We start from the raw sequence: 25,630 nt of genomic DNA, 5'->3' as shown, positions 1-25,630 counted from the left end.
TATAAAACATGCTATATAAAGGTATCATATGTATCTTGTTACTACCATCTGAATTACATGTACATTTATTATTACATAGATTTATATACAGCTTTCCAATGAACTATCAAATCGGTTAATGAAAATATAACAAAAGAACTACACCAAAATAAGATTAGAACAGAGACCACATTCCAATGTATATTTATGGCTCTACTGGTTCATAAAATAATGTCTCTGGATGCAGAGGCTTCAACATAAGATTTAGCCAGGCTGAACCAGACTGAAGTCCATCTTATCCAGCATCTGATTTTCTGCAGTGACCAAGCAAATGCCTCACAAGCAGAGCATGAAGGCATTCCCCTCTGCTGCTCCTCCAGTAACTGGTTCTGAGCAGCAAACCCACTCTGAACATGGACCACAGAAATCGGCCCCTCTGTTACTATCATTCTTTTACTTCCTTTCAAAGGCATTTTTGCTACCAGTCACACAGAGGCATGGCTTTCGAAATGGGGATCCTCGCATTAGGATTAGTATATGTAGAGGTTGGCAGTAGAAAGAAAGACTGAGAATAAGCTAGGTTAATGTGTATGGCCACGAGTAGAAATAAAGCTTTAGCAATTTCTTGCCTGGTAGAGCTCTGAGCTCTCCAAGCAGGTGGGTTGTAAGCACTACGTATTGAGGACCTGCTCCTATTTGTGCTAGACACTGTACAGCAGACATGTGCCCCGTCATCCATGTCTGGATGGATGCATCTTTAAAAGCCATGTCAAGATGGAACAACACACATCTTTAAACTCCAGGCCAAGGAAACAAGACTATAGCAAAACATTTCACCAGGAAAGAGACCACACTATCGTTGGACTTCACAAAATCCTGCCTGGCACCAACATGCCACGAGAACCTTCTAGACTAATTTACAGCACCTTAAAACACAGAGAAGATATGCAATGAGATGTAAGCCTGGTAGTTGTGCTCACTCCTGATAAGTCAAGTACGACTAAAGGCTGAGTCATTTATTTATTTTATTTATTACATTTTTATACCACCCAATAGCCGAAGCTCTCTGGGCGGTTCACAAATAGTCATGACTATTTTGAGATTGGCACGACACTCGTTGGACTTGCAAATGCAGTCAAACCTTATTCAGGTTACCCATTTGGCAAAATAGTTAAGAGCCATCTATTGACCACTTGCCTACATGGCCTGTCTCAAGAAGAACGATTGGCAACACAAGATGTGAAGGCTCAGGAAAAACCCAAAAAATTCAGGGGGATAAAAGGTGTTTTGCTTTTCCTGAAAAATTGAACAATTTTGGATTATGAAACATTTTCTTTTAGAATTTAAGACAAAGTATTTATATAGTGTTACCTAGCCTTTACACACACACCCAAACTGATTTCTAAAAACTATGAAATGAGAACTGTTTCATAGAAAGACAAGAGAGGTAAAATGTCTGGAAATAATGAAGCCATGCGAGCATTTTTTAAAAATCCTCTCCATGGCTCAGTTCAGACAACTCATTTCTCTTCACAGTGTGAAAACTCCACTCAATGTTTCAGTTTTTAGGAGGTACTCCCAACACAACATGTTCTAACTCCACTGTTGTGTGACTGTGAGCTACCGTGGAGTTGAGTAAGATCCATCATGACGTTTGATTGACAGTTCCTCTGCCCTCTCTCTTCCCCTGGTGGTCCTGATGGTATCCCATCAGCCACTGCAGCCAAAAATAATAATCCGGGTGGCTCTCCTAGAGCAGCACTCGCTCCTTTCGCCGGTCTTGTCAAAGAACTCTGTAGCCAGTGGGAAAAGTCCACTCAATACAACAGGAAACTCCACGGAGTCCTCCACACAACATACAACACAATGGTTGTGCAGGAACTCTCCTCTGCACAGCATGGATATTCTACATGGAGTGTTTTTTTTTAAAAAAAAAAACCTCCACGGTTGTGTGCATTTTCCCACTAGACAATATATTCCTCAACAGTGATGTAAAAACTCCAGTATGGAGTTCTAAAGCCACCGTTGAGAAACGTGTTGTCTGAACTTAGTCTGTAAATCCAAAATATCTAGAGGGCACCAGGTTGGGGAAGGTTGTCTTAAAGCAACAAAGTGACTTTAGACATGTAAAGAATGCTAAAAAAAATGCTTATTTTTCAATTTTTCCAAATTTTTCATTTTTTCTGAAAAAACAAAACAGGGAAAACATTTCCCCCCATGTCCTCAAAATATCAGGAATTCTTACATCTCTATTGGCAAGCCCATCTAGGAGATGTTGCTCTAATTAGCCCTCAGAGACCCGATTCAATGTTGTCTTGTGCTTCCCGTAGGACTGTCAAATCAACCTACATCACATTTGCTTGTTAAAACTGCATACAAACAACAAAGTATCATCTGATCAGAGCCCCCCCACCTTTCTTTCATTGGGCCATTGCAAAGTCCCACACTTGCCAGCAAAGGAGGGACCTACAGCCAATTGCAGACTCCTAACAAGCATACTGCACAATAAATATTTGCCACATCCACACTTTACATATTTGGAAGTATGTAACTGGGAAGCAGCCCATAGTCATCCAATGAAACATACCCTTTAACCGCTATTTTGTTTTCTTTTGTTAGACTTGCATCTGAATATATACTTAGTATATAGTGAGCAAAATATAGAGCCATACGAGCTACAAAGTGTTTAGTGCTACATCCCTGATAATTCTTGTACATTTTGATCTGTTTTAATTCTACTCCAGAATAATGTAAGATTGCTATTTTCCCACAAGATAACGTATTCATTTTAAGTAAGCTACTATTGAAAAGTTCACATCTATTCAGGCTATTCAGGTATGCTATGATACAGGGTTTCCAGAAGTTTTTGACTCTGAAGATTTCTGACGGCCTGGATTGATGGGAATCCTGTTCAGCTTCTATTTAGTAAACTAAACCTTTATAAACGTACACCATGCTAATGTCACACGTTGAATAAATCTTAACAGTTTTCCCTCTAGCCAATAATATTTGAACTGAAACTTATGTGGAGAGATCAAGAAAGCACATCTAAAGCAGTTTAAATTTTACATGCAAAAATTAAAAGCTTTACTTGGAAATTATTTTTACTGGAATGCTTGTAAATATTTCAGAACACAGTTCCTCACATGGTTTAAATTTTAAAATAGAAAATGATGGCACGGAAAACTGTTATTGCACTAGTTTTAGAGTGCTGTGCATTTACATGTATTATATATGCATGCATTCTTCATAGCGCCTGTAAAAATAATGCTGTATTTTAAATTGAAGGTTTTGTAGTGTTTGGATTGTTAGAGTGACATCTGGGTGCGTATGCCAGAGGCCTGGCTTTGCTACTGTGTATTGAGCATAAGACAGTTGCATCTGCCTTAGGTCAGTACCTAAAACCACCCCTGCACCTCCATTGATTATGTAGCACCAGTGAGATACACTGCTGGTGCAACAAGAAGCTAGGGCTCCCTACAGAAACCCCGTAAATGAGCCAAAACACCCATTTCCAGAATGGAACAGGTCAGCAGAGTTCCTTACTGCAAGCGCCGCTGACGTGTTCTCTTCCAGAAAGGAGTGTTTCTGCTTGCTTTAGCAAGAACTATATTCACATTGTGACTCAGGACGGGTTCTGCTGGTGCACAGGAAACACTTAACACTGTCCTGAGTTATGGTTGCTATATTCGGAAGGGAGGCTTCAAGCTGACCATTTGAAAATGACTAGGGGAGGGGATCCTGCATATAGGTACCAGGCGGGGGGGGTGAATAATAATAATAATAATAATAATAATAATAATAATAATAATAATAATAATAATATTTCTTACCCGCCTCTCCATTTTGATCGAGGCGGGGAAACAACAATAAGCGATAAAATACATAAAACTGAATTAAAACATAATATACATTGTTAAAAACATCCTAAAAAACATTCTAAAAACATCTTAAATTTCCACTGGATAGGCCTGCCGGAAGAGATCAGTCTTTATAGCTTTCTTGAATGCTAGTAGACTGTTAAGTTGACGAGTCTCCTCTGGCAGGCCATTCCACAGTCTGAGAGCAGCAGAAGAGAAGGTCCTCTGGGTAACAGTTGTTAATCTAGTTTTTGCAAGAGGAAGTAGATTTTTCCCAGAGGACCGGAGTGTGCGGGGCGGATTGTACGGGAGAAGGCAATCCTGCAGGTAGCCTGGACCCAAACCATGTAGGGCTTTAAAGGTGATAACCAACACTTTATACTTCGCTCGGAAACTAATTGGCAGCCAGTGAAGAGATTTTAAAACTGGTGTAATATGGTCATACCTAGGTGTACCGGTAACCAGCCTGGCTGCCATATTTTGAACTAGTTGGAAGTTTCCGGACTAGGCACAAAGGTAGCCCTATGTAGAGCGCATTGCAGAAGTCGAGCCTTGAAGTTACCAGCGCGTGCACTACCGTCTTTAGGTCTTCTAACTCTAGGAAGGGGCGCAGCTGGCGTATCGGCCGAAGCTGATAGTAGTAAAATACAATTCTGCATGGTCAAGGGGTCAACAAAGTTCATTGGTAGTCAATAAATAACATGGTTGGTCGGAGGTTTTGGCCAGATTTTTCAAAGGTGAGTCTCAAGTTGACAGTTGGAAGAGAGCTGATGGCTGAAGGGAATAGAGCTGAGAAAGGAGAAAGTCTTCCAATCTGAAAGAACCCTTGCTGGGAGAAGACCTCAGTACCAGAGCTGGCTGCTGAGGAAACTTCAAGCGGGCAGAAGAGCCCATCATCAGAATGTCTGACCAAGGAGAAATTCAGCAATTAGTCCCTGAAACCTTTGATTTATCCTAGTAAGCAGGAGCAACAAAGAGAGCTTGATGCAGAAGCCGTACGGCATTCTATTACTTGATAAGCAGTACTTGATTCCTTGAGATAAATTATTTCCTCAACATATATCTCAATTTTGTTCATCTTACGAGCTTGTTTTTATTGGAAGTGTCAAAAGCTTTTACCGCTCTGACAGCATTCCCTAACTGTGAGATCTACTTGAGAGGTTCATTTAAAAAATTGGCAGGAAGTTCCACAAGACCCAACCCTCAAAGTTTTAAAAAGGGAACATCAGTGGGATACCCACATGTTCCCACAATGACAGTCACCCAAAAAAAGTTAGTTACAACTTTGGAATTACCAAATTTAGCTAGTATTGCATACATTGTGTTATGAATTAATCTTAAGGAATGTTGTGTTTAGAAATAGAAAGTTTTCTGCAGGAAAATGTAACAGTTGATGGAAGATTTTCCACCCTATGTAACTGGTCCAGGCTACCAGAACATTGCTCAAAATTCCACTTATAGGGCCAAACTGCTACCATACATGTTTTCCTCATCCATGCTTCAAAATGTCTACTCATCTGCTCATAGTCAAATGCCTCAAAACAGCAAATTTTAAAAGCACCTACGAGCTGCATTATGCAAGGAAAATGGCTTAGATTGTAAGCCTATGCGGCAGGGTCTTGCTATTTACTGTTTTACTCTGTACAGCACCATGTACATTGATGGTGCTATATAAATAAATAATAATAATAATAATAATTTCCCATCCACTTCTAGAAGCCGCAAGGACCTACAGCAAATCCTCTGGCACCTGTAACTTTACAATATATGTGTCTGAAAACTTGCTTTTGCCATACATAAATTCGTACATACCAAAAACCGTAACATGTGAAGCAGCCAGCATGCAGAATGAATTCACAACACTTCTCTTCAATAGTACAATGAGTATTTGTGCTGTGCTAGAACAGACAAGTCACACAAAGTAGGTAAGGAATTACCTTCCATACTTCCTGCCAGAAATATTTGCAAAATAAGAAATATTTGCAGATCTGACAAACTGAACTTGCTCTTCTTCTTCCATAACCTAGTATTTCAGTCATATTTGCAAGACAGCATCTTCTTCCTCTCTATACAGCTCAAAGTCTACCTCCAACGAGCTTACCTTGAACATGTTCCAAGTTAATTCCATATAATTATATATTCCAATTTTCCCCCACTCAGGAATATCATCATCCCTGACTTCAAGTGACCAAAACAGCTGAGAGCTACAATCTGTGTTTGGGTATTTGCAAAGGAGGACAAAGTCTACAGAGTGTTTGGAAACTGCTATCCTGAGGCAAAGTGCAGGAAAATGCATAAGTGAAACATAGCAACAGCGAAAACTACTCCCAACTCCTAAGTCACTGTACAGCATTCTTTTGCACTAGACCGAGCAATTTTGTGAAAGCCATATTTCATAACCTTTCAGCTTTACAAGAGGGAAGGCAAAATAGGAGTAGCATTTCTCCACCTCCTAGCTCCACTACTGCTTGCAAGCCTGCTCACTTTAAAACGTCATCTTTTTGTCCACAACAACAAAACTTCTGTTCTCACCAGGAGCATAACCACTACCTAAAATATTATCTATTCATGGCTTAGACCGCTCGCTCTCACCTTCTGAGGATCTACACAGCTCCGCCCCCACTCTTACAGCTCTCGTTTTTTACCTACGGTTTACCTCTTCTCTGTTGGTTCTGACCCAATCAGGTTTCATGGTTTCGCCTCAGTTTCTGTTTCCTGTGTGCCAAGAGCCCTCCCTCTCCTTCAAATCCCTCAACACTCACTTCATGTGGCTCGTTATCCGTCACTAATCTCAGCTCCGGTGCTATCTGACGCCTCTCTCGCGCCTAATTATATCGAAGATAAAACAAACACGGAAACACAGGTTATCATAAATGCCTCTTCACAGCAGACTCCATCTACACATCTTTTACAGTATTTCACCCTCCCTCAGTTGTAATTACCGCCGAATTCAACCGTTAAAAGTTTTTTTTAACATGGCAACCAGACCAGCAAAATCTATACAGCTAACAAAAATACTGGTAGAGGTCTTTTGCCTTGCCTCTCCCAGAGCCCTGGTATTTGGTCAACTAAATTTAGGAAACAAACAGCATCTCATTCATAGGAAGTCACTTGAAACAAAACTGTTTATCCCTGTCAAATTAGTACACTCTATTGCATCTTCTAAGGTAAGTGAGATAGGAAGGCAACGTATAAAATAAGTTGTTTCTGATTTCGATTTGTACACACATGCCATTTCACTCATCTAGTCACTTTAAAGGATCATCACCACACAAGTATGTTCCAAGAAACAGTTATGTTCCACTCACCACATATTGTTGGATACAAATATATCTAGCAGTGGTACAAGTACATTTGATGTCCTCATATATAGAGATATAAAATTTCTGGGAATTTTGAGGCCATGGAAAATCCAGGTTTTTTCATTGAAAACAGAAATTTTGGGGAAATTGAAAAATAAACAATACTTTTCTTATTGCTCTTTGCAGATCTAAAGTCACTAGTTGTTTTAAGACAGCCTTCCCCAACCAGGTGCTCTCTAGATATTTCGGATTTCAGCTCCCATCAGCCTCAACTTCTAAAAGAAAATTCGGTTTGTGGATTTGCAATTTTTGTCTGAATGGTTCAGAACCACATTAAATGACTGCTACTGCATCAGACTCTATGGAACGAAACTAAAACTGTCAAAAATGCACATTTACTGTCCAGAATGCACAACTGTGACTCTGCTCACATATTGGGAAACTGAGCATAAGTATTTATAGGTAAAATATTTTTATATCAATAATTTTAATAATGAATGAAAGAAATAACTATGCTAGGAATCTCATAGAGAGGATTAAAAAACATTTCCCCCCATAGCTTCATTATTTCCAAACATTTCATATCTATGCATGTTTCTATAAAAATGTTTTTTCTACATAGTTTTTACAAATCATTGGGGAGGGCAGTAAAAAGCTGCGTAACAATATATAAATACTTTGTCTTAAATTCTAAAAGAAAATATTTCATAATCCAAAGCTGTTCAATTTTTCCAATTTTTTTGGGGGGGGAGAACAGACAAAAGCAATCCTCGGAAAAAAATGTTTTGTCCAAATTTTTCCAGGGCCTTCACATCTTTATTCATATAGCAACTAGATGAAGGTTAACTAGATTTATCTTTGATAAACCACAAAAAAGACTTTTCTCTTGAATTCAAGATAAAATGTTATTTTAGAGATAAATGGAACAGTATCTGTTTACAACAGAAAATTAGCAAAAAGTAGCAGAAAAACTTTGGCTGCATTTTTATTCATAAGAGTTTTGCTCTGATGGATCGTATTCCAATAATTTTTATGTCCTACTCATAATTATTCCTAAAGTCGTTTGCTATGGTTATTTGCAGACTGGGTTCTTTTACCAGATGTATTTATTTCACTTTTACAGTTTCCTACATTTCCCTGACAATATCACACTATGCATAATCAACATTCTATATTTAAGTCATTCCACTCATACTATATTGTGTAGATCACATCTGCATTTTTGAGATGGCTGCCATTCACAAGAACAGAAAATCTTGTGTCCGTCAGATCTCCGAGATAAGATAGCGATTTTTAGGTTTTTAAACAAACAAATCCCTAGGAATTGGCTACCTTCCTGTATTACACACCATATTACCCCATTTTAATATGTCTGAACAACACATTAAGGCCAAACGTTTTCAGAATCACCTGAGAAAGAACACCCACCTTCTGCTCTCACCTCAACTGATGGTGCATGCAACCATATCATCTTAACTCATCAAGATAATACTACCTACAACTGAGGGATGCACCAAACATTATTTTTTAAATTACATGCATGTGCTTGAAGGAAAAGGGGAGCTATTATTTTGATATTTAGTATCTTCAAGAGAAGATGTTCAAACTATGGAGCCATTTCCAGAATCTTGCCCTAGAGACGACTTCTGTCTGAACAGGTGAGGTCCCAGTCACCAACCTGGGGCCCACCTGGCATTGCCTCCAACAGGTCCCCTGTGAAACACTGCTGCTGCTACAGTCATTTACTCATATGCTCCCACTAGAAATCCTTACCCAACAGGCAGCAGCAGTGCTTATGGATGGGAGCCAAGCAGCTGCTCAACTCCAATCCATGATGGGTGGCTGCCGTCTTACATTCCCAAAATGTGATGCCTGATGCTGATCAACTGCTGCAGATCACAGTCAAAAGATTACATAGCTCCCACTCAAAATCGTCACTTGCTGGGGTGAATGACTGGTAGTAGTGGCAGCAGAAGCGCGAGGCGTGGGAGGAAGGTGGCAGCAGAGGGCAGGTATCAGCCTAAATGGGTCCTGGCAGCTGCCCCATTGCACACACACACACTTTATAGTCATATGCATATTCAAAAATATAACTACATTCTAATTGTACATATTTTGAGAGTAGAAAAGGCCTTTGAGCTTCATCTTGGCACATAGAGGCGTCCTTGATCAAAACAGTAGCATGGTGATGTAATGCTGGAAAGAAAAATGTCTAAACTACTCCCAGGACGGATGTTCAGTGCAGTGACCACTCAAATTTTTATCAAAAAATGTGGTTTGAGAGTTTCTTTGGAGTGAGGTGGGGGTTGCATCTCTTTATAAATCATTCCATGCTAGATTTTAAAATCAAGCTAATCCTTCTAAACCAAGCCCTTGGATCACAAGGGCTGGCAGCACCTTTACACCACTCTATGGTAATACTTAAGAATGGATGCAACTCTGCAACAAAAAGAAAGATGGCAAGTCGAAACATTCCAGCTTTTTTTTTTAAGGATGCACTAAAAGCATTGTGCCTGAAAGACTCCTAGAAATCCTTTCTGTCCACTTTGGATTTCCAATTCAAACTCTGTAGTTGTGCAGTCACAGTTCAGTTGTTTGTGTCAGAGAACAACAAAAGTTGCAGTTTAAAAAATGAGTTCTTTGCTTGTTACAAAGGCATGTTTCATTGAAAGCTCAGTAGATTACGTGACTTTCTTCACATGATGGTTTGTTTCAGACAATGTGACATTTCTAACAAGATGTGCTGTACAGAAACATAATGATGCTTATTTCATTCATTATAAAAATGCCTCCAAGAAAAATTGAATACTGTATAAGGAACCGTAGTTCCTCAATGTAGAAATGAACATGCAAATTCTTCTTTCCCTTTACTCTCCCTAAGAAGGATGAATCTCTATTTATGTATTATTTATGTTGCAGCTTCGAAAATTTAACAGACAATTTCCCCCCTCCTGAACAAAGATTCGAAAAAGTCTCACAGACCCAACTGATCAAATGACAAATACTTCTTCCTACCGACTCAGACCCCTTATTGACCTATTTATCCCAGGATTATCTACTCTAACTGGCAGCAGACCTTCAAGCAGAGATGGCTATCCCACGATCCTTTAACTGGACATGGCAGGGATTGAACCGAGGACCATCGGCATACAATTCATGTGTATCAGTGGGTTACAGCTAATCTAGACCTTGATTCACTTTTGCATACCTGCCTCCATCTTCAGATGGTGGCAATGCTCAGCATTTCAATCAGAAATAGTGCACACTCTAGCCCTTAGACTGAGCATGGAAGGCAGAGGCAATCACAGGGAGAACTGAGAAAAAGGAATCTAGTGCATAGGTAAGTGCCCTGCATACTACTGATCATCCACAACAAATGCTGATACACACACAACATGCGTGTCCCTATATCAAGCAGCAAGATTTCATCCCCTCCAAAAGTAGCATTCCCTAAGAACATCCAGAGCTGCTGTCAATGGTGTCAGGTTGGAAAGCTGCCAGGTGAAAATGCTAGGTCTAAGCAAGGAGAAGCATAAGCCAGGAGTTTCCCAGTGGGAAAACACCCAATTTCCACATCAAAGACAGGGAATCTTCTTTTCAAAGCTCGCATTAACAAGCAAGGAAAGAACTATTTTGCTCCAAAGGCTGAATTCTCAAGATTGCCTGATGCTGACCACACTTTAACTACAGAATGCTTAATATAAGAGTGTTTAGAGAAGGGTAAAGGTCTATTTCTCCACTCTCAGTGTAGTCAGTGGGTGAGAAATGTATGCAACTGTACATATACAACCTGAACGCTGCAATTACTCTGGATATATTACTCAGGAATTAAGGGATGTGATCTAACACTGAGGTTAGTTGGAAGTTCACTTACCTGCCCTTTGGCATCTTCCGGCATGGATTTGATATGCATTCTTTTAAGACAACGAATCACTCCATCATAGAACTGTACAGTGAAGGTTCCTAGAACCAGAAAGACACAGGTCAAATACATATTTGTACATCAACTCAGAAACATCATGCAATCCTCAAAATTCCTCTAACTACATTCAGCTGCTTTAAAAGAGATATGCATAAAGGAACCCTTTTTTATTCATATATCCTGCTTCAATTCAGATTGTTTTAACATGAAAGATGCACTTTTATAAACGTTGAATAGTGAAGAATTAACAAGACCAAACAAACACACTTAATGTCACTTACCAATTTATAATTTTAAATCACACGAGAGTTCCTGCTTACAAGCCACTTTCATGACCAAACATTTTAGCATTTATGTTACCTTTTTGGAGCATTCAAAGCACATCATACACATCCGTTCAGTAATTTTTGCAACAACCATGAATGGTAGACCAATGTTATCCCTGTATTGTGAATAACAGCCTGAATCTAAGTAACTGTGATTTGTCTAAAAGCCCTCAGAGACTTCTCTAGCATTCCAGAATGCAGGACACGGAATAATGGGCTCAAGTGACAGGAAGCCAGATTCCAGCTGGACATCAGGAAAAACTTCCTGACTGTTAGAGCAGTACGACAATGGAATCAGTTACCTAGGGAGGTTGTGGGCTCTCCCACACTAGAGGTCTTCAAGAGGCAGCTGGACAAGCATCTGTCAGGGATGCTTTAGGGTGAATTCCTGCATTGAGCAGGGGCCTTGTAGGCCCCTTCCAACTCTGCTATTCTATGATTCTATCCAGGGATAAACCTTAGGTCTAGCTATGGCCTTGGAGGGTCGTTCTTAGGGCGAAGGGTTCTGATTGAGGGGAGACATGATAGCACTCTTCAAATACTTAAAAGGTTGTCACACAGAGGAGGGCCAGGATCTCTTCTCGATTCTTCCAGAGTGCAGGACACGGAGTAATGTGCTCAAGTTAAAGGAAGCCAGATTCCAGCTGGACATCAGGAAAAACTTCCTGACTGTTAGAGCAGTACGACAATGGAATCAGTTACCTAGGAAGGTTGTGGGCTCTCCCACACTAGAGGCATTCAAGAGGCAGCTGGACAACCACCTGTCAAGTATGTTTTAAGGTGGATTCCTGCATTAAGCAGGGGGTTGGATTCGATGGCCTTATAGGCCCCTTCCAACTCTACCATTTCATGAATCTATGAGATTTGAACTGACAACTTCCTGCTTCACAGGTCAGTCTCTACACTACACTGGCTCTCAGGTTCTGAAGATGTAGACATGTTTGTCACCTGCAGATAGTGACAAACCCAGCTTTTGTTTTCTTTGAATATTTCTGACATGCTACACGAATCAAACTTTTATCAAATTTCCCGATATTATTTGCATTTAACATTCATTTAGGTAAAAACATTAATTTGACATCCACCTTCTTTAAAGGGTGGTAAGGATTACCTAAAAAGACATTCTCCACTTTCAGGGAGCAGCCTATATACCTTAAGAATAAAATAAGGCCTCTCATTGTGCACTGAAGGCAGTGACTCTTATTTAAAACACAAGAAAGCACTTTCATTTATGATGAGTTACTGCTACATTTGTGCATGATGAAGAACACTTAAAAGCTGGGTAAAAATGTGTGAGTGTCTCAGTTGCCTAACTGATGGCCATTCGATTAGATGGCTTTAAATATCAATTTAAAATATTCACGGAGAATGGACCTATCAACAGGTGTTAAGATAATTAAATAGAAACTCCATATTTAGAAGCAGTCTATCTCCAAGTACCAGGTGCTGGGGAAAAATAGGGGAAGGATGTTGCCTTCATGGCCTGATTATAAGAGGCAACTCTGAGAAACTTATCTGGCTCCAATAGGAAAAAAACTCCAGATTAGCTCCACTCTTGCATTGACCTAGCAAGGCTTGTTTTCCTGAGTTATACATACCTTCTTTGTTAATTGCTTCAATTTTTGCAGGATAGTATCGACAGTCTGTCCAACGAGCTAGAACCTCTTCTCCAGGTTTAAAATCCTGTTTTAAAAGGTTTTAGAATATATTTAGCTTACGTGTCTGAAAATGTATTCAGTGGCAGCATACTAGAGACCAACCTTTAATACCTGAACACTGTTATGTGGAAATAAGATCTATTTCTATGGATTTGGCAAAGAGTCTTTATGATTATGAGGCCCAATATTGGGCAAAAGGCAGGATACAAATAAATATAATAATAATAAATATAATAATTATGACCCAAGACTTCCATATGAAAACATTTGTAGGGGGTTGGGTGTGTGTGAATACTTACAATGAATTCATCATCATCTTTTAGACCCTCTTTCCTTAGCGACGGTCGCTCAAGGGGGCGCAATCTATTGCTGTCCCAGTAAATCCATTCATCATAACGATGGCTCCAGCGTTCAAAGTGGACAAGCATCTTTCCCTCTTCATAGTCTATTTTCTCAATGCGGGAAGGATACCTTCAGAAAATAAATTAAAAAGTGCTATTTTGACAGGTTGGTCTCCACGTTTCGATAAGCAAAAGACCCAAGGTACCATTTGGCTGTACTTGTGGGTTTCTCATGAACTGTTAACGTACTTCATGATTAAGCCTCAGTTATTTAGACAGAAAGGTATTGTCATCCATCCTAGGTGATACACAATCAATTGCCCCAATGCATGTGCTCTACCAACAGTGTACAAAAATTATTCAGAACATGTTTTGTGCTTTCACAAGTAGTATCAAACATTGTGGAGTCACAAGTACAAATGTCACCTGAAGAACACTAATTAGCTAGATTTGTTGGCTCTGTAAAAGTTCAGATGCCAAATAAAGCCTATCAGCCCCCTTTTGCTGCCCACCACAAAAAATCTATTCAACTAAATTAAGTGCAAACACATCCAGAGTAACTGTAATGTACTGCTAGTAATGATAATGGAATATGTGCAGCCTAATCCCAAATCTGTACACATTTATACCCTTAGTCACAAATGGTTATGACATGAACAAGAAATGCACTGTAGAGTACCTACAGTAGGAAAATGTCACCATGGCTCAGCTGCGATCTATATATCTCTGCTTATTACACAAAGATGTAAATGAGCCTTATTCCAGATTCTGGCTTGTTCCAATCCTGGTAACCATAGCTTCCTGGTTTAAATGCAACAGGCAACTATAATGAATTATCACAGGAAGACTGTATTGTGACATGTCAAGGTGGGAAGGGGCAGCATGAGGATAGAGTTTGCAGGCACAAGTCTCATTTGCATGTAAGCTGAGGCCATACTATTAAACATTTGGTATACAATGGAACCATGAATGCTGCAGCTATGTTGTAGAAAAATAACCTTGCTGAACCAACATGCTGTCTAGCAAGCATTAACATTTTAGGTGGAAATGTAGTTCAATGGATTAACAGTGGTAACATCAATCACATGTGGTTATATAAAATAAAAATTCTTTGGATCATGACAGAAAAACCATACATGTTCACCATCAAGTGATGCAAATCTAGGGTTAGAACTTTCATGTCACCTCAGTTCTTTGGCTTGGATCCGAAGGTAAGCTAAGGAAATTTACAGAAGGGAAGTTTCCTATTCCTTGTGTCCAGTCAAAAGCTCTCCCCCAGGGTCAGAGGGCTTTCCTGAACAATGCAGAATATGGCACAACAAACTGTGATCTGAGGGGGATCTCCCAAAATCAGGTGGTTCTGCCTGCATTTAGGTGATGAACACCAAAACAATAAGAAGAGTTTCTGAACAATCTTTTGATACATCCATACATTTGGGTAATTTCCTTTTTCATTCCTCATTGTACTTGTAGGATGAAAGCTGCTTATTAAGAAAAAAAGCTTCCACAATTGCAGTTAACATCTGACTGAGAACAGTACTGACAACAACAAAACCACTAATTTTTGTTTAATAAGAATCCATGTAGAAAGTTCCATGAATTCCAGAATACCATAAATGACCCAATCATAAGACAGTGTCAGCAATAATCAGCAAGCAACAGCAGCAATAGACAATTAAAATACAATTACAAGAATAAGGTGTTATAAATATTGATACATATCTATAAATAGCAATGTAATTAATCTATCAGATTAAAATTTATCAGAAATGGCAATAAAACCTAGGGCTAAAATCCTATACACAAGCGTGGGAGTAAGACCAATCGACGTCAACAGGACTTACTTCTGAATTAACACGTACAAGATAGCACTGCAACACAGAAATAAAATACAGCACATAAAGGACCATTGAGCAGGGGGTTGGACTTGATGGCCCCTTCCAACTCTACTATTCTATGATTCTATGAAATAGCTTTCTACTCCACTCTAAGGAGATAGCATGGAGATCTCTCACCTGGGCATCGCCTCTCAATCCCTTCCACATTTCTCATTTGAGAAGGTGTGATTTGTCAATCCTCCTTCAAATTGCACACATGATCAGCTCCATGACAGTATCCAATTTCCTCCAAACACCTTATTTCTATACTCTTGTCAAGGCAACTGCTTATCAACACACTCAGAGAAGGGGGGAGGTAAAAATGGTGGGCCTTGTGAGGTTTCTCTCCACCAAAACGCCCCCCCCCAAAAAAAATTATATTGTATCTAAGATGTGTATATGCTATACTCAAAAATGTATGCCTCAGGATTTGTCCACTGAAGTTACTAATCCACAAAAAATGTTTACTAGCCGACTTGCCATACCACGCTTAAGTTAGTCATCTGTAGCCTAAAAGCGTAGAAAAAAGAATGAATTCTGTTCCACGTTTAAAACATTCCTCTACCTAGTTAGCCAGAGCTGAATCCTACTGACTGTAAGTAAGTAGCTATTTACAAGCCTAGATTTTATACTAGGAGGCAAACAAACAATTCAGTGCTGCCTTTAAATTCTACAAACAGTGAATCACTCACTCACGTGCAGAATTCTCTCTGTCTTTCATTCTCACAAGCAACATTCTACATAACCAACCAATCATTTCAAGAACACAAGAAGAGTTGTGCTGGACCATACTAGAAGCCTATACGAGTCCCACCCCTTTTACAAGTGGAGAACTAAAGACAGGAAATTGTTGCCCAGAAAATGTTGACCAGAGCTATGTCCAAAGATCAAATGAACCAGAAATGATACAGTAAATGTTTAATAAATAAATGAAATTAGCACACCACTCCAGGATCCAATTATATTCCAATTCCCATAGCATAACAGAGACTTCTGCCATTCACTGCCCCTTGTACAAATCTGATCCAGCTTTGCCAGACCTCACTCATCTATACTAAAAAGATCCTTGCTGCCTTAGCTTGTTAGATGCTGGGAGCATTTGGGGTCTCCCACTCTTTCCTCCCTAAAATAATCTAAAAAACTCAGCTTGCTCACACCTATGTTTTCCAGCAGAAACATACTAACTATATCCTAAGCACTTAGAAATCCATCAGAAGTTGGTTGTTCACTCACCAAGTTAATTCTCAATAGAACACATACTGGTGATTTTAGGACAAATAATGCTGCTTCACTGGAACTATGTCATGGACCATAATTTTCCTTGTCCTTTGTTTATCCCCAAAGATCAAGACATGGGCAAATGCTGCATTTAGGAACTCAAGGAATAGCATGCCATTCAGTCCACCTACCAACTTTGTTTATGCATCGTCCCTCTGTAAATGTAATTTAATGGCAAGAATTTTGGACTTTGAGCCAGAGAGAAGAGGATTCGATTGGGTAACCATACAGTAACCATTTGCATCCCATAGCTTTTGCTCACGGTGATGTTTCTGCAAAGCATTTCTGTTGATGAGAAATTGGGTGGCGGGGAGGGGGCACATTTAGACACCTGTGGCTATTCACAAGTCATGTGGTTTTGTCAAAAAATCTGAGACTAGTACGGCATATCTGTGTGTAAAGTGGGAGCACAGATATAAACCCAGATTATGATTTTCATAACTTAAGAACTTATAGAGCACATCTATAAATAAACTGAGTAAACCACTCTTTCAACCTGCATAATGAAGTTCAACCTACACACTGTCCTCAGAAGTCAATGACTGTGCACATAGGAACTTCCTCAGCGGCTCCTCTCCCATTCAGATCTTCACTTGAGATTTGGCAAAGCCAGATTTATTTATTTTTCTGGAAGCAATGTAGTTTTTTTTTTTTTTAATAAGCGAGTTTATATAAAGTCATTTTAGTTGAATTGCAGCAGTTCTCTTTTTTGATAAGTGGGTTATAATTGAATAAATGAACAAGCAGGCAGCCAATGCAGACAAAGTTAACTGTTCCCTATTTCTGTGAATGACAAATCCAATCTAGAGAATAACACTCGGATTTTTATTCTGTACCAAACTAGAAACAACGTCTCTTTTTGCTGGCTCTTTTCACACAGTGAAAGTTTGAGATTGCTACAAAGCAAACTCTTCTCTTTCTCATGCACCATGCAGGGCAGAAGCACCTTTTCTATACCAACTCCACTATACATCTCACAAAGCTGTGACATAATATGGGAAAGAGTCTTACTGAAATGGACTGCAGGGCTAATTACCCACATGATTAGTCAAGGTTGCCACATTTGTTTTTACAGGCCATACTCCGACGCCTTTAAGGAACACCCAACACAGAAGAAGACACAGAAGTTTTCTTGGTGTGGAGATAATTGTTGAGCTCTATGTTTGTGAAAGGCTCAAAAACAGGGCCTCAGAAGTTGCTACAGAGCAATTTCTGTTTGCAAAATTTATGAGTTAAATGCCTGAGACCAATGAGAAGTAGTAGAGTTATGATAGTACGCCATGAAAAAGAAGACAATGCACCTTCACCCATGTAAAGAGTTTCTGACCATACTGGCCCTAAGCATTAAAACATTAAATACAAACTAAAAATATACATAGCTAGGGAGAATAAACTATCCAAAACGTACATGATGCTAATTCAGGAAAACCCACATTTCTTTTATGATCAAATTCAAACAACCAGTTGTGTCCAACTGGTTGTTTAAACTTGAATGGGATCTTCAACACAATAACTTCTCCTGCAACACTTTGTCACCAGTTCCATGCACCTCTTGTTCTTTCCACCCCTGGTGGCTATCAATATTCCAGTTCTAGACAATGACCTGGTTCACACGTAACGGCAATTTATAGGTTGTTCAACCCATGGATTGCCTGGGTACAGGGGGAGCGAGGAAGCATACTGCCTCACACATGCTTGTTGCTTCAGTTGTACATCCAGCTTTGTAAACAACCTAGGAATACCTGGCCCTGGGCTGCTGTCGTGACATGTGGACCTGGCACTCTGGGTTGAATAGCACTAAACAACAGAGAGTTTTAACCCAACAATCCATGGGTGATTGTTGGGTTAAAACTCTGGGATCTTTTAACCCTAAACAACCCAAATCCCAGGTTCTCACATCATTACAACAGCTCAGGAACGGGGTGCTCCTGGGTTGTTACAAGGGTAGATGTAATGTACAAGAAGTGAGAGCATGGGAGGCAGCACACTTGCTTGCTCTGGTGTGGCCATGGTTAACTATTAGGGGTGTGCACGGACCCCCCGCTCCGCTTCACTTCCAGATCCACGATTTGCGGATCGGGCCGCTCTGCCTATGTCCACTCCGCACCGCTCGGAGTTCCGGATCCGGATCGGAGCTCCGTTTCCCCCCCCCCCCCATAGGCTTGCATTAAGCTAAAAAAGTATACAACTTTTTTTCTGTTAAAGTTAGAAACCTCAAGTTTGGCACCATGACACCTCACGGAGGTATACACACACACGCCAAGACTCAAGGCAATCCCATCATCCCCTGATTTCTCACCACCATGATAGCTTGTCCAGGGATACATACGCACGCCAAGACTCAAGGCAGTCCCAGCGGCAGAGCCTGGTAAAGGACCAAGGGAGAGGGGGACCTTACCTGCCTCCGTCTGTGGTCCGTCGGCGTCTTCAATTGAGCCCGCGGTTCCACCAGGAAGTCTGGGCCGCGGGCTCAATTGAAGATGGCGACGGACCACGGACGGAGGCATGTAAGGGAGAGGAGGGCGGGGAGGGGGGTTACCGGGCCCTGCCGCCGTCGCCGCATGGGCGACAGCGACAGGGCTCGGTAAACCCCACTTACCTTTCCGGCGGAGCTCCGGATCGAGGCGAAGGATCCGCCTTCACCTCGATCCTCTTCGCCACACTCCGCTGGCCCCCCAATCCTCTTCGCCTCCGCCTTAAGGGCAGGCGAAACCCCCAGCTCCGCTCCTGCTTCTCCGGTCCGATTAGAAGCGGAGCATATCCCTAGTTAACTATGGGTTGTTTACACATGCAATATAAAACAAGGCATAGTATTTTACCATGAGGATACTGTCATCACTGCACATTCCATACCAGCTTTTGGCAGGTCATGTTTCCTGTCAAATCTTTAGTTCTGATCTACCGGATTAATACAGCTAAGTATCAAAATGTAGTTGTTTCCTGTGTCTTTTGTGTGAACTCAGTAAGGAGAGGGTAGTGATGGAAGGTGAGATATCATCCAAGGAGATTAATTTGCACCCCCTTATTGAAAAAAAAGTAATTATGTTGCATGCATATGCTCTAAACACAGCTAATAGCATACTGTAATATCTAACGCACAATTACTACAACTAAAATATAAGACCATTAAATACCAATTTGTTGACCAAACTAGCATAACCACCAACGGCAGCTCTATGAAATCAATTAATCTGTTATACAAATGGTAAATGAAAAAGGGAAGCTTTTCAAGACCTCCTCACAAGAAGACAGGAAGAAGTTTCAACACTATAAAAGCCCTGTTTCTCATAGTGGTAAACCTCGGTTCATACAATGAACCAGCGCTGACCTGAAGAATGAAGCTGGAGAGAGGTGTGATATAGGGCAGCCTTCCCAAACTTGGTTCCCTCCAGATGTTTTGGACTAACAACCATCAGCCCCAGACAGCATAGCCAAATTAGGGATGCTGGAAGTAGCATTTCCAGCAAACATGGAATAATCCAGGTTGGGGAAGGCTCATATAGGGAAAACGTCACTGAGGTGAGGGTCCCAGGCTGTGAAGGGTTATGCTCGTATCTCCCAACTCTCATTATAAGCAGATGCCATCATTATTCACTAGTTGAAGCCTCCAGGTCATCTTCAAGGGCAGCCTCATATTTTCCAACCTGCGCCCTTCATTGCAATTCTAATATCCCTTCATCTGTCAGTCCAATGATCCCAGATACAAACCTATTAAATGTCCTCTCCCATAACCAAAAGCATTTTTACCCTGTACAAATGTGTATTTGGTACAAAATACACATTGTACCAAATACACATTGTACACTTGGTACAAAAGTGTATTTCCTGTAAAGCTATTAATGGAATACCCACAGGGAAAATAAACAATATTCCCGTGGCAGCTGAATCCATCAATGCACTTAAAACACAATTACCTGAAAAGTACACCTACTTTTTTTTTTAGTTGTAAAAGTTATTTTCTGCACAAGGTCTTTTGGCAAAATCTTTCCATTACCTGAGGCTGCAATCCTATACCCTCTTAGCTGGAAGTAAACCCCACTGAACTCAGTTGGACTTGCTTCTTAGTCGACATGTATAGGATTTCACTGTTAATAACTCTTTCAGAAGAAATTACCTTGACTCAAGCCAATTTATGGACAAAGAATGAAAATACATGAAAATTTAAATGTAAGTTTAAGTTAGGGCTGTCATGCATTGTGTATGAAATAATTTCCCACCTAAACCAGCCATCAACATACCATTTTTGTAGGTAATCTAGTGCTTCCAAACGAGCACCTATTTCAAACGTTATCCCAGGACGATTTGGAGGCTTTCTGCTCATCTTGACAGTTTCTATTCCTCTCTCTTCTTAGCTGTGAAAAGAAAGAAAAGTTTTTATTGCCACAGATGAAACTTCTAAGGTCCTGCATTTCTCTTCTAATCTATGAGAAAGGAGAGGGTCGCAGATAAACTTTAGCTATTCGAAGACTTGAAACAACAGAAGGAATTATTAAAATCCAAGACCAAAATCTTGTACATAATTACTTAGAGGTCTCATTGAATTAAATGTGGATTGCTCCCAGTTAAAAGGGTTATGTAGGGGCTGCAGCCTTAATCTACATAATATAGCTTTTATTAGTTCCAGAATGGTCATGTTGATGGTTATCAATGTAGTAATCATGCCATGTTAACTTAATCTAAGTACTTCCAACAGCAGGTGCCAAATCCCTTAAAAGGCAGCCTATAAATCAAACTATGCCTTCTTAATCATAGAATAGCACAGTTGGAAGGGGCCTACAAGGCCATCGAGTCCAACCCCCTGCTCAATGCAGGAATCCACCCTAAAGCATCCCTGACAGATGGTTGTCCAGCTGCCTCTTGAAGACCTCTAGTGTGGGAGAGCCCACAACCTCCCTAGGTAACTGATTCCATTGTCGTACTGCTCTAACAGTCAGGAAGTTTTTCCTGATGTCCAGCTGGAATCTGGCTTCCTTTAACTTGAGCCTGTTATTCCGTGTCCTGCACTCTGGAAGGATCGAGAAGAGATCCTGGCCCTCCTCTGTGTGACAACCTTTTAAGTATTTGAAGAGTGCTCTCATGTCTCCCCTCAATCTTCTCTTCTCCAGGCTAAACCTGCCCAGTTCTTAGGGAGGCTTCAACACTCCCATACTGAGATGACAGTTTTCCTACAAACTAAACCAGATTGCCACAAAGTGATATTTTATGGCTGAAGGTTGCACATGTCATGACAGATTAGGAAAAAGTTGAAATATGTATTTCTGAAAAAAAGAATATATTGAACTGTCAGTGTGTCAATGACAAGGTGAACAAAACCAGGAAGGTATCCAAATCCTCTGGACCCTACAGGAAGACATGCCATATAAATTTGGATACAAGGAACTTCTCAACATAAGGACTTCATGTCCAGGCTTTATCTAGGACTTTGTTTCAATCTTTACTGCGAACAAGGTAATCAGAAACCAGTTTTTCAGTGAAGGAGGGCAAACGTCTTTCTCCATTAAATAAGAGTCTTGGGACAGTATTTAGCTCAGTATTGTCTAGATCAGCTTTCCCCAATATAGTGCATTCCAAAAGTGTTGGACTAAGACTCCCAGAATTCCTGACCATTAGCCACGTTGGCAAAGGGTGATTGGAATTGAAGTCCAAACATCTGGAGGGCACACCAGGGTGGGGAAGGGTGGTCTAAGTTGACTTGCTGCAGCTCTGCAGAGTGTCATGCAGAAGTCTTCCTTGACTTACCTACCTGGGCTGAACTTCTGCATACTATGCATTTTCCCTACTTCAGAGAAACGGCTTTCCCCATGAAACTTTTAAAAAGTAAAGACAAAAGACTCCAACTTAGTTCAAGATTAGGTACAACACGTTCCCCAGACTCACATGGTTCTGAGACATTAGTACAAAAAAATTGCATAGCCCCAACCTTAAATCCCCAATCTGCATTGGTTTGGGAAATGGCCCTATATAGAATCATAGAATAGCAGAGTTGGAAGGGACCTACAAGGCCATCGGGTCCAACCTCCTGCTCAATGCAAAAATCCACCTTAAAGCATCCCTGACAGATGGTTGTCCAGCTGCCTCTTGAAGGCCTCTGGCGTGGGAGAGCCCATGTCATCGCGTACTGCTCTAACAGCCAGGAAGTTTTTCCTGATGTCCAGCACATATTATACACAACATCAAGCTTTTCTACCAGCTTCTATGGTGTCAGTCATAATCATCATGATTAGAAGGGGTCCCCTGCCACTGCCACCCCTCTTTAGGGTCCATTCATGAAATACAGTGAAGTGAAATTAAGACCTCTCGTTCTTTCTTTTAGGGGGGGGGGGAAACACCCTTGGACACCTTTCCTGTTGTGGGGATGTTCCTCTTGCCATCGACACATCAATGGTTCAATAAAATTCCTTGCTTAGAAACACGCATTTTAACTTTGAGGGCCTCTCCCGTCCCTCTTTGGCCACAGCCCCTTCTGCCGCGGGGGGCATTGTTTTCTGGGCGGCCCGTGGCTCCCCCACCTAAGCCTCGGAGGCGCCGGCCTGGGGAGGTGACACCCCCCCACACACACACACCCCACGGTGAGGGGCAGCCTGCGCTGAGGCATTTCTGACGGGAAAAGCCCCCTCAGCCTCCGGGGCGACGGAGAGGAGAGGCTGGGGCGGGGGTCGACCGGGCAGGCCCTCCGTCAGGGCGGCCCAAGGCCACGGGAGAGGCGGGAGCAGCCCCCCCGAGGCCGCAGGCGGTGCCGGATCGCGGTCCTCGGACCCAGCCAGGAGCGAGGCCTGTCCGCCTGAGGGGCGGCCCGGCTCCGGCCCTTCCTTACCCGCCGCCGCCGCCGGGACCAGCCCCGCCCGGGCCTTGTCAGGGCAGGGCGGGGACGGGGGTCCCACTCGCTCCACCGGGGAAAGGTCGTCCTCAGCAGCAGTAGCGGCGCCGCCTTCGCCCCCCTTCTTCCTCCTCAGCGAGCCCCATCGCCGTCTCCTCCCGGCCCCGCCTCTCGCCACCCAGCGCCGACACCTGCCGTCACCTCTCCGCGACGCTCGCCTCAGCGCTCGCGAAGCCGACTTGGGCGCCGCCATCCCATCACGTGACGAAGGGAAAAGGAAGTTGCCCTTCACCGAAAGAAGAGAGAGGGGTAGAAAGGACGGGGGGAGAGGAGCCGTCTCTGACGGGTGGGTGGCAACTGCGCACGCGCAGGAATAGAGCTGCGGGAGGGGATGGAGCGAGCCAAAGGGGTGACAGAAGCTGGTATAAACACTTCCGGCTCGCGATTGAACGTGCGGGGCAAACTAAGACAAAGAAACTTGGGTGAACAGCTGTGGGGAAATTGGGAAGTCTCTGTGCGAAGAAATAAGTAAAGGCACCATAATGAGGTGGGGGCTAAGTGGGTAGAGAGCGGCTTCCCCACTTTTGAGTTACGCTTCTGCTGCTCCATTCACATAACCGGACGTGTGCGCGGGGTGTCTGTAACTGTTTTCAGCCCCTATGACGTGAGTTCTGCAAATGCGTAATTACAAGCAAGCCTTGTTTGTGTTGTCGCGGTCGGTGCTTGCAAACAAGTTTTGCTTGGGAAACGCGCTCTTGGATTTTGGAAAGCTCAGAGTGCCGGATCTGTTTTCTCCCTTCTTCATTTTAGTTGCAAATGATCGAAACTTAAAAAGCAGCAGCAGTGCATGCTGAAGTCCTTAGGCTGAAACCCTTACCCGGGAGTAAGCCTCGTTAAAACCAGTGGGGGTTACTTCTGAGTAGATCTGTATAGGATTGGGTTGTAAGGGTGCAATCCTGTGGGTGGTCAGACAGGGGGGCGGGGGAATAGAACAAGAAAAGAGACAACAAGGTTTAGACCAGTGGTTCCCAAAGTGGGCGGTACTGCCCCCTTGGGGGCTGTGGGATTGCATAGGGGGGCACTAAGAGGCAAAGGGGCAGCAGGGGGGCGCTCGAAGTGGTGTTTTCCGAGAAGCACCTCTCCAGAAGGTCTTAAAACCCAGGGACATTTTTATGGTAGTTTGGTCCCAAGCCACACATGTATTAATACGGTTTAAGAAGAGTCCTTTTAACGGTGAATTGAAATGTTTCAAAAACACCAAAACGCGAATGAAGAGACATACCCTACTTGGTGTGCCCCGCCATGCCGGCTGCAAAACAGGCGTTCACTCCCTCCCCAAGTCTGCGGCAGGTGCTTCCCATTTAAAGGGGCCACGCGCAGCATGGCCCCTTTCTCATCCTCAGCTCCTCTCCACCCGGCTGCCGCCACCGCTGCTCAGCCGGGGTGCCCAGACCAGCAGGATCCAGAGGAGCGCGGCCTCTTTAAATGGGAAGCACCTGCCCTAGGCTTGCCGAGATGTAATTGGATTTTGAATAAATATTCAATTAATTGTTACTGTTTTGAATTTTATTATTATTAGGGTGACCATATGAAAAGGAGGACAGGGCTCCTGTATCTTTAACAGTTGCATAGAAAAGGGAATTTCAGCAGGTGTCATTTGTATGCGTGTAGCACCTGGTGAAATTCCCTCTTCATCACAACACTTAAAGCTGCAGGAGCTACACTACAGCTATACTGTGACCAGATTTAAAAGAGGGCTGGGCACCTGCAGCTTTAACTGTTGTGATAAAGAGGAAATTTCACCAGGTTCTCCATATATACAAATGACACCTGCTGAAATTTTCTTTTATTATTATTATTATTATTATTATTATTATTATTATTTATTTATATAGCACCATCAATGTACATGGTGCTGTACAGAGTAAATACATCTGTTAAAGATACAGGAGCCCTGTCCTCCTTTTCATATGGTCACCCTAATTATTATTATCTTCCTTAGTGGGTCGTTGAAAACCGCTATTCTGAATAATGATTTTTATAGTGTAGGGTAGGGGGCACTCGGCATGAGTTTGTGGAACCAAGGGGGCGGTTACCTGAAAAGGTTTGGGAACCACTGGTTTAGACAATAAAATTCTAAAAAATTACTGGAAAAGTATTATTATTAAGAAAAGTTTTTTAATCTCTGAAAGGTTGTTATCACACACACACTCACCAAAATCATAAAAGCAAAAAGATAAAGAAAATAGCCAGGGTAAATGCATCCAGCT

General features: G+C 41.8%; 1 protein-coding gene across 5 annotated transcripts in view; it reads right to left on the bottom strand.

Moving 5' to 3' along the window:
* PHF20L1 (PHD finger protein 20 like 1) overlaps positions 1 to 23,581 on the bottom strand; it is a 62,505-nt gene extending 38,924 nt beyond the window's left edge. For 2 of the 5 annotated variants that reach the window (XM_063131152.1, XM_063131156.1), the window contains exons 1-6: positions 23,358 to 23,535; positions 20,782 to 20,895; positions 13,347 to 13,518; positions 12,988 to 13,072; positions 11,016 to 11,104; positions 6,602 to 6,664 (exon numbers count right to left, since the gene is read on the bottom strand). In XM_063131152.1, the coding sequence (XP_062987222.1) occupies positions 6,602 to 6,664; positions 11,016 to 11,104; positions 12,988 to 13,072; positions 13,347 to 13,518; positions 20,782 to 20,864 (492 nt within the window). In that variant the 5' untranslated portion in view covers positions 20,865 to 20,895; positions 23,358 to 23,535. Of the gene's footprint in view, positions 1 to 5,940; positions 6,030 to 6,601; positions 6,665 to 11,015; positions 11,105 to 12,987; positions 13,073 to 13,346; positions 13,519 to 20,781; positions 20,896 to 23,357; positions 23,536 to 23,561 lie in introns of those variants that run through there. The other 3 variants (XM_063131153.1, XM_063131154.1, XM_063131157.1) reach the window with 3 other exon arrangements.
* Between the last annotated feature and the right edge of the window lie 2,049 nt (positions 23,582 to 25,630).

The sequence above is a fragment of the Elgaria multicarinata genome, chromosome 7 (assembly GCF_023053635.1).
Source record: "Elgaria multicarinata webbii isolate HBS135686 ecotype San Diego chromosome 7, rElgMul1.1.pri, whole genome shotgun sequence".
Classification (NCBI taxonomy): domain Eukaryota; kingdom Metazoa; phylum Chordata; class Lepidosauria; order Squamata; family Anguidae; genus Elgaria; species Elgaria multicarinata.
Note: the sequence above shows the minus strand (reverse complement) of the source record. Positions and strands in the feature narration are given on the sequence as shown.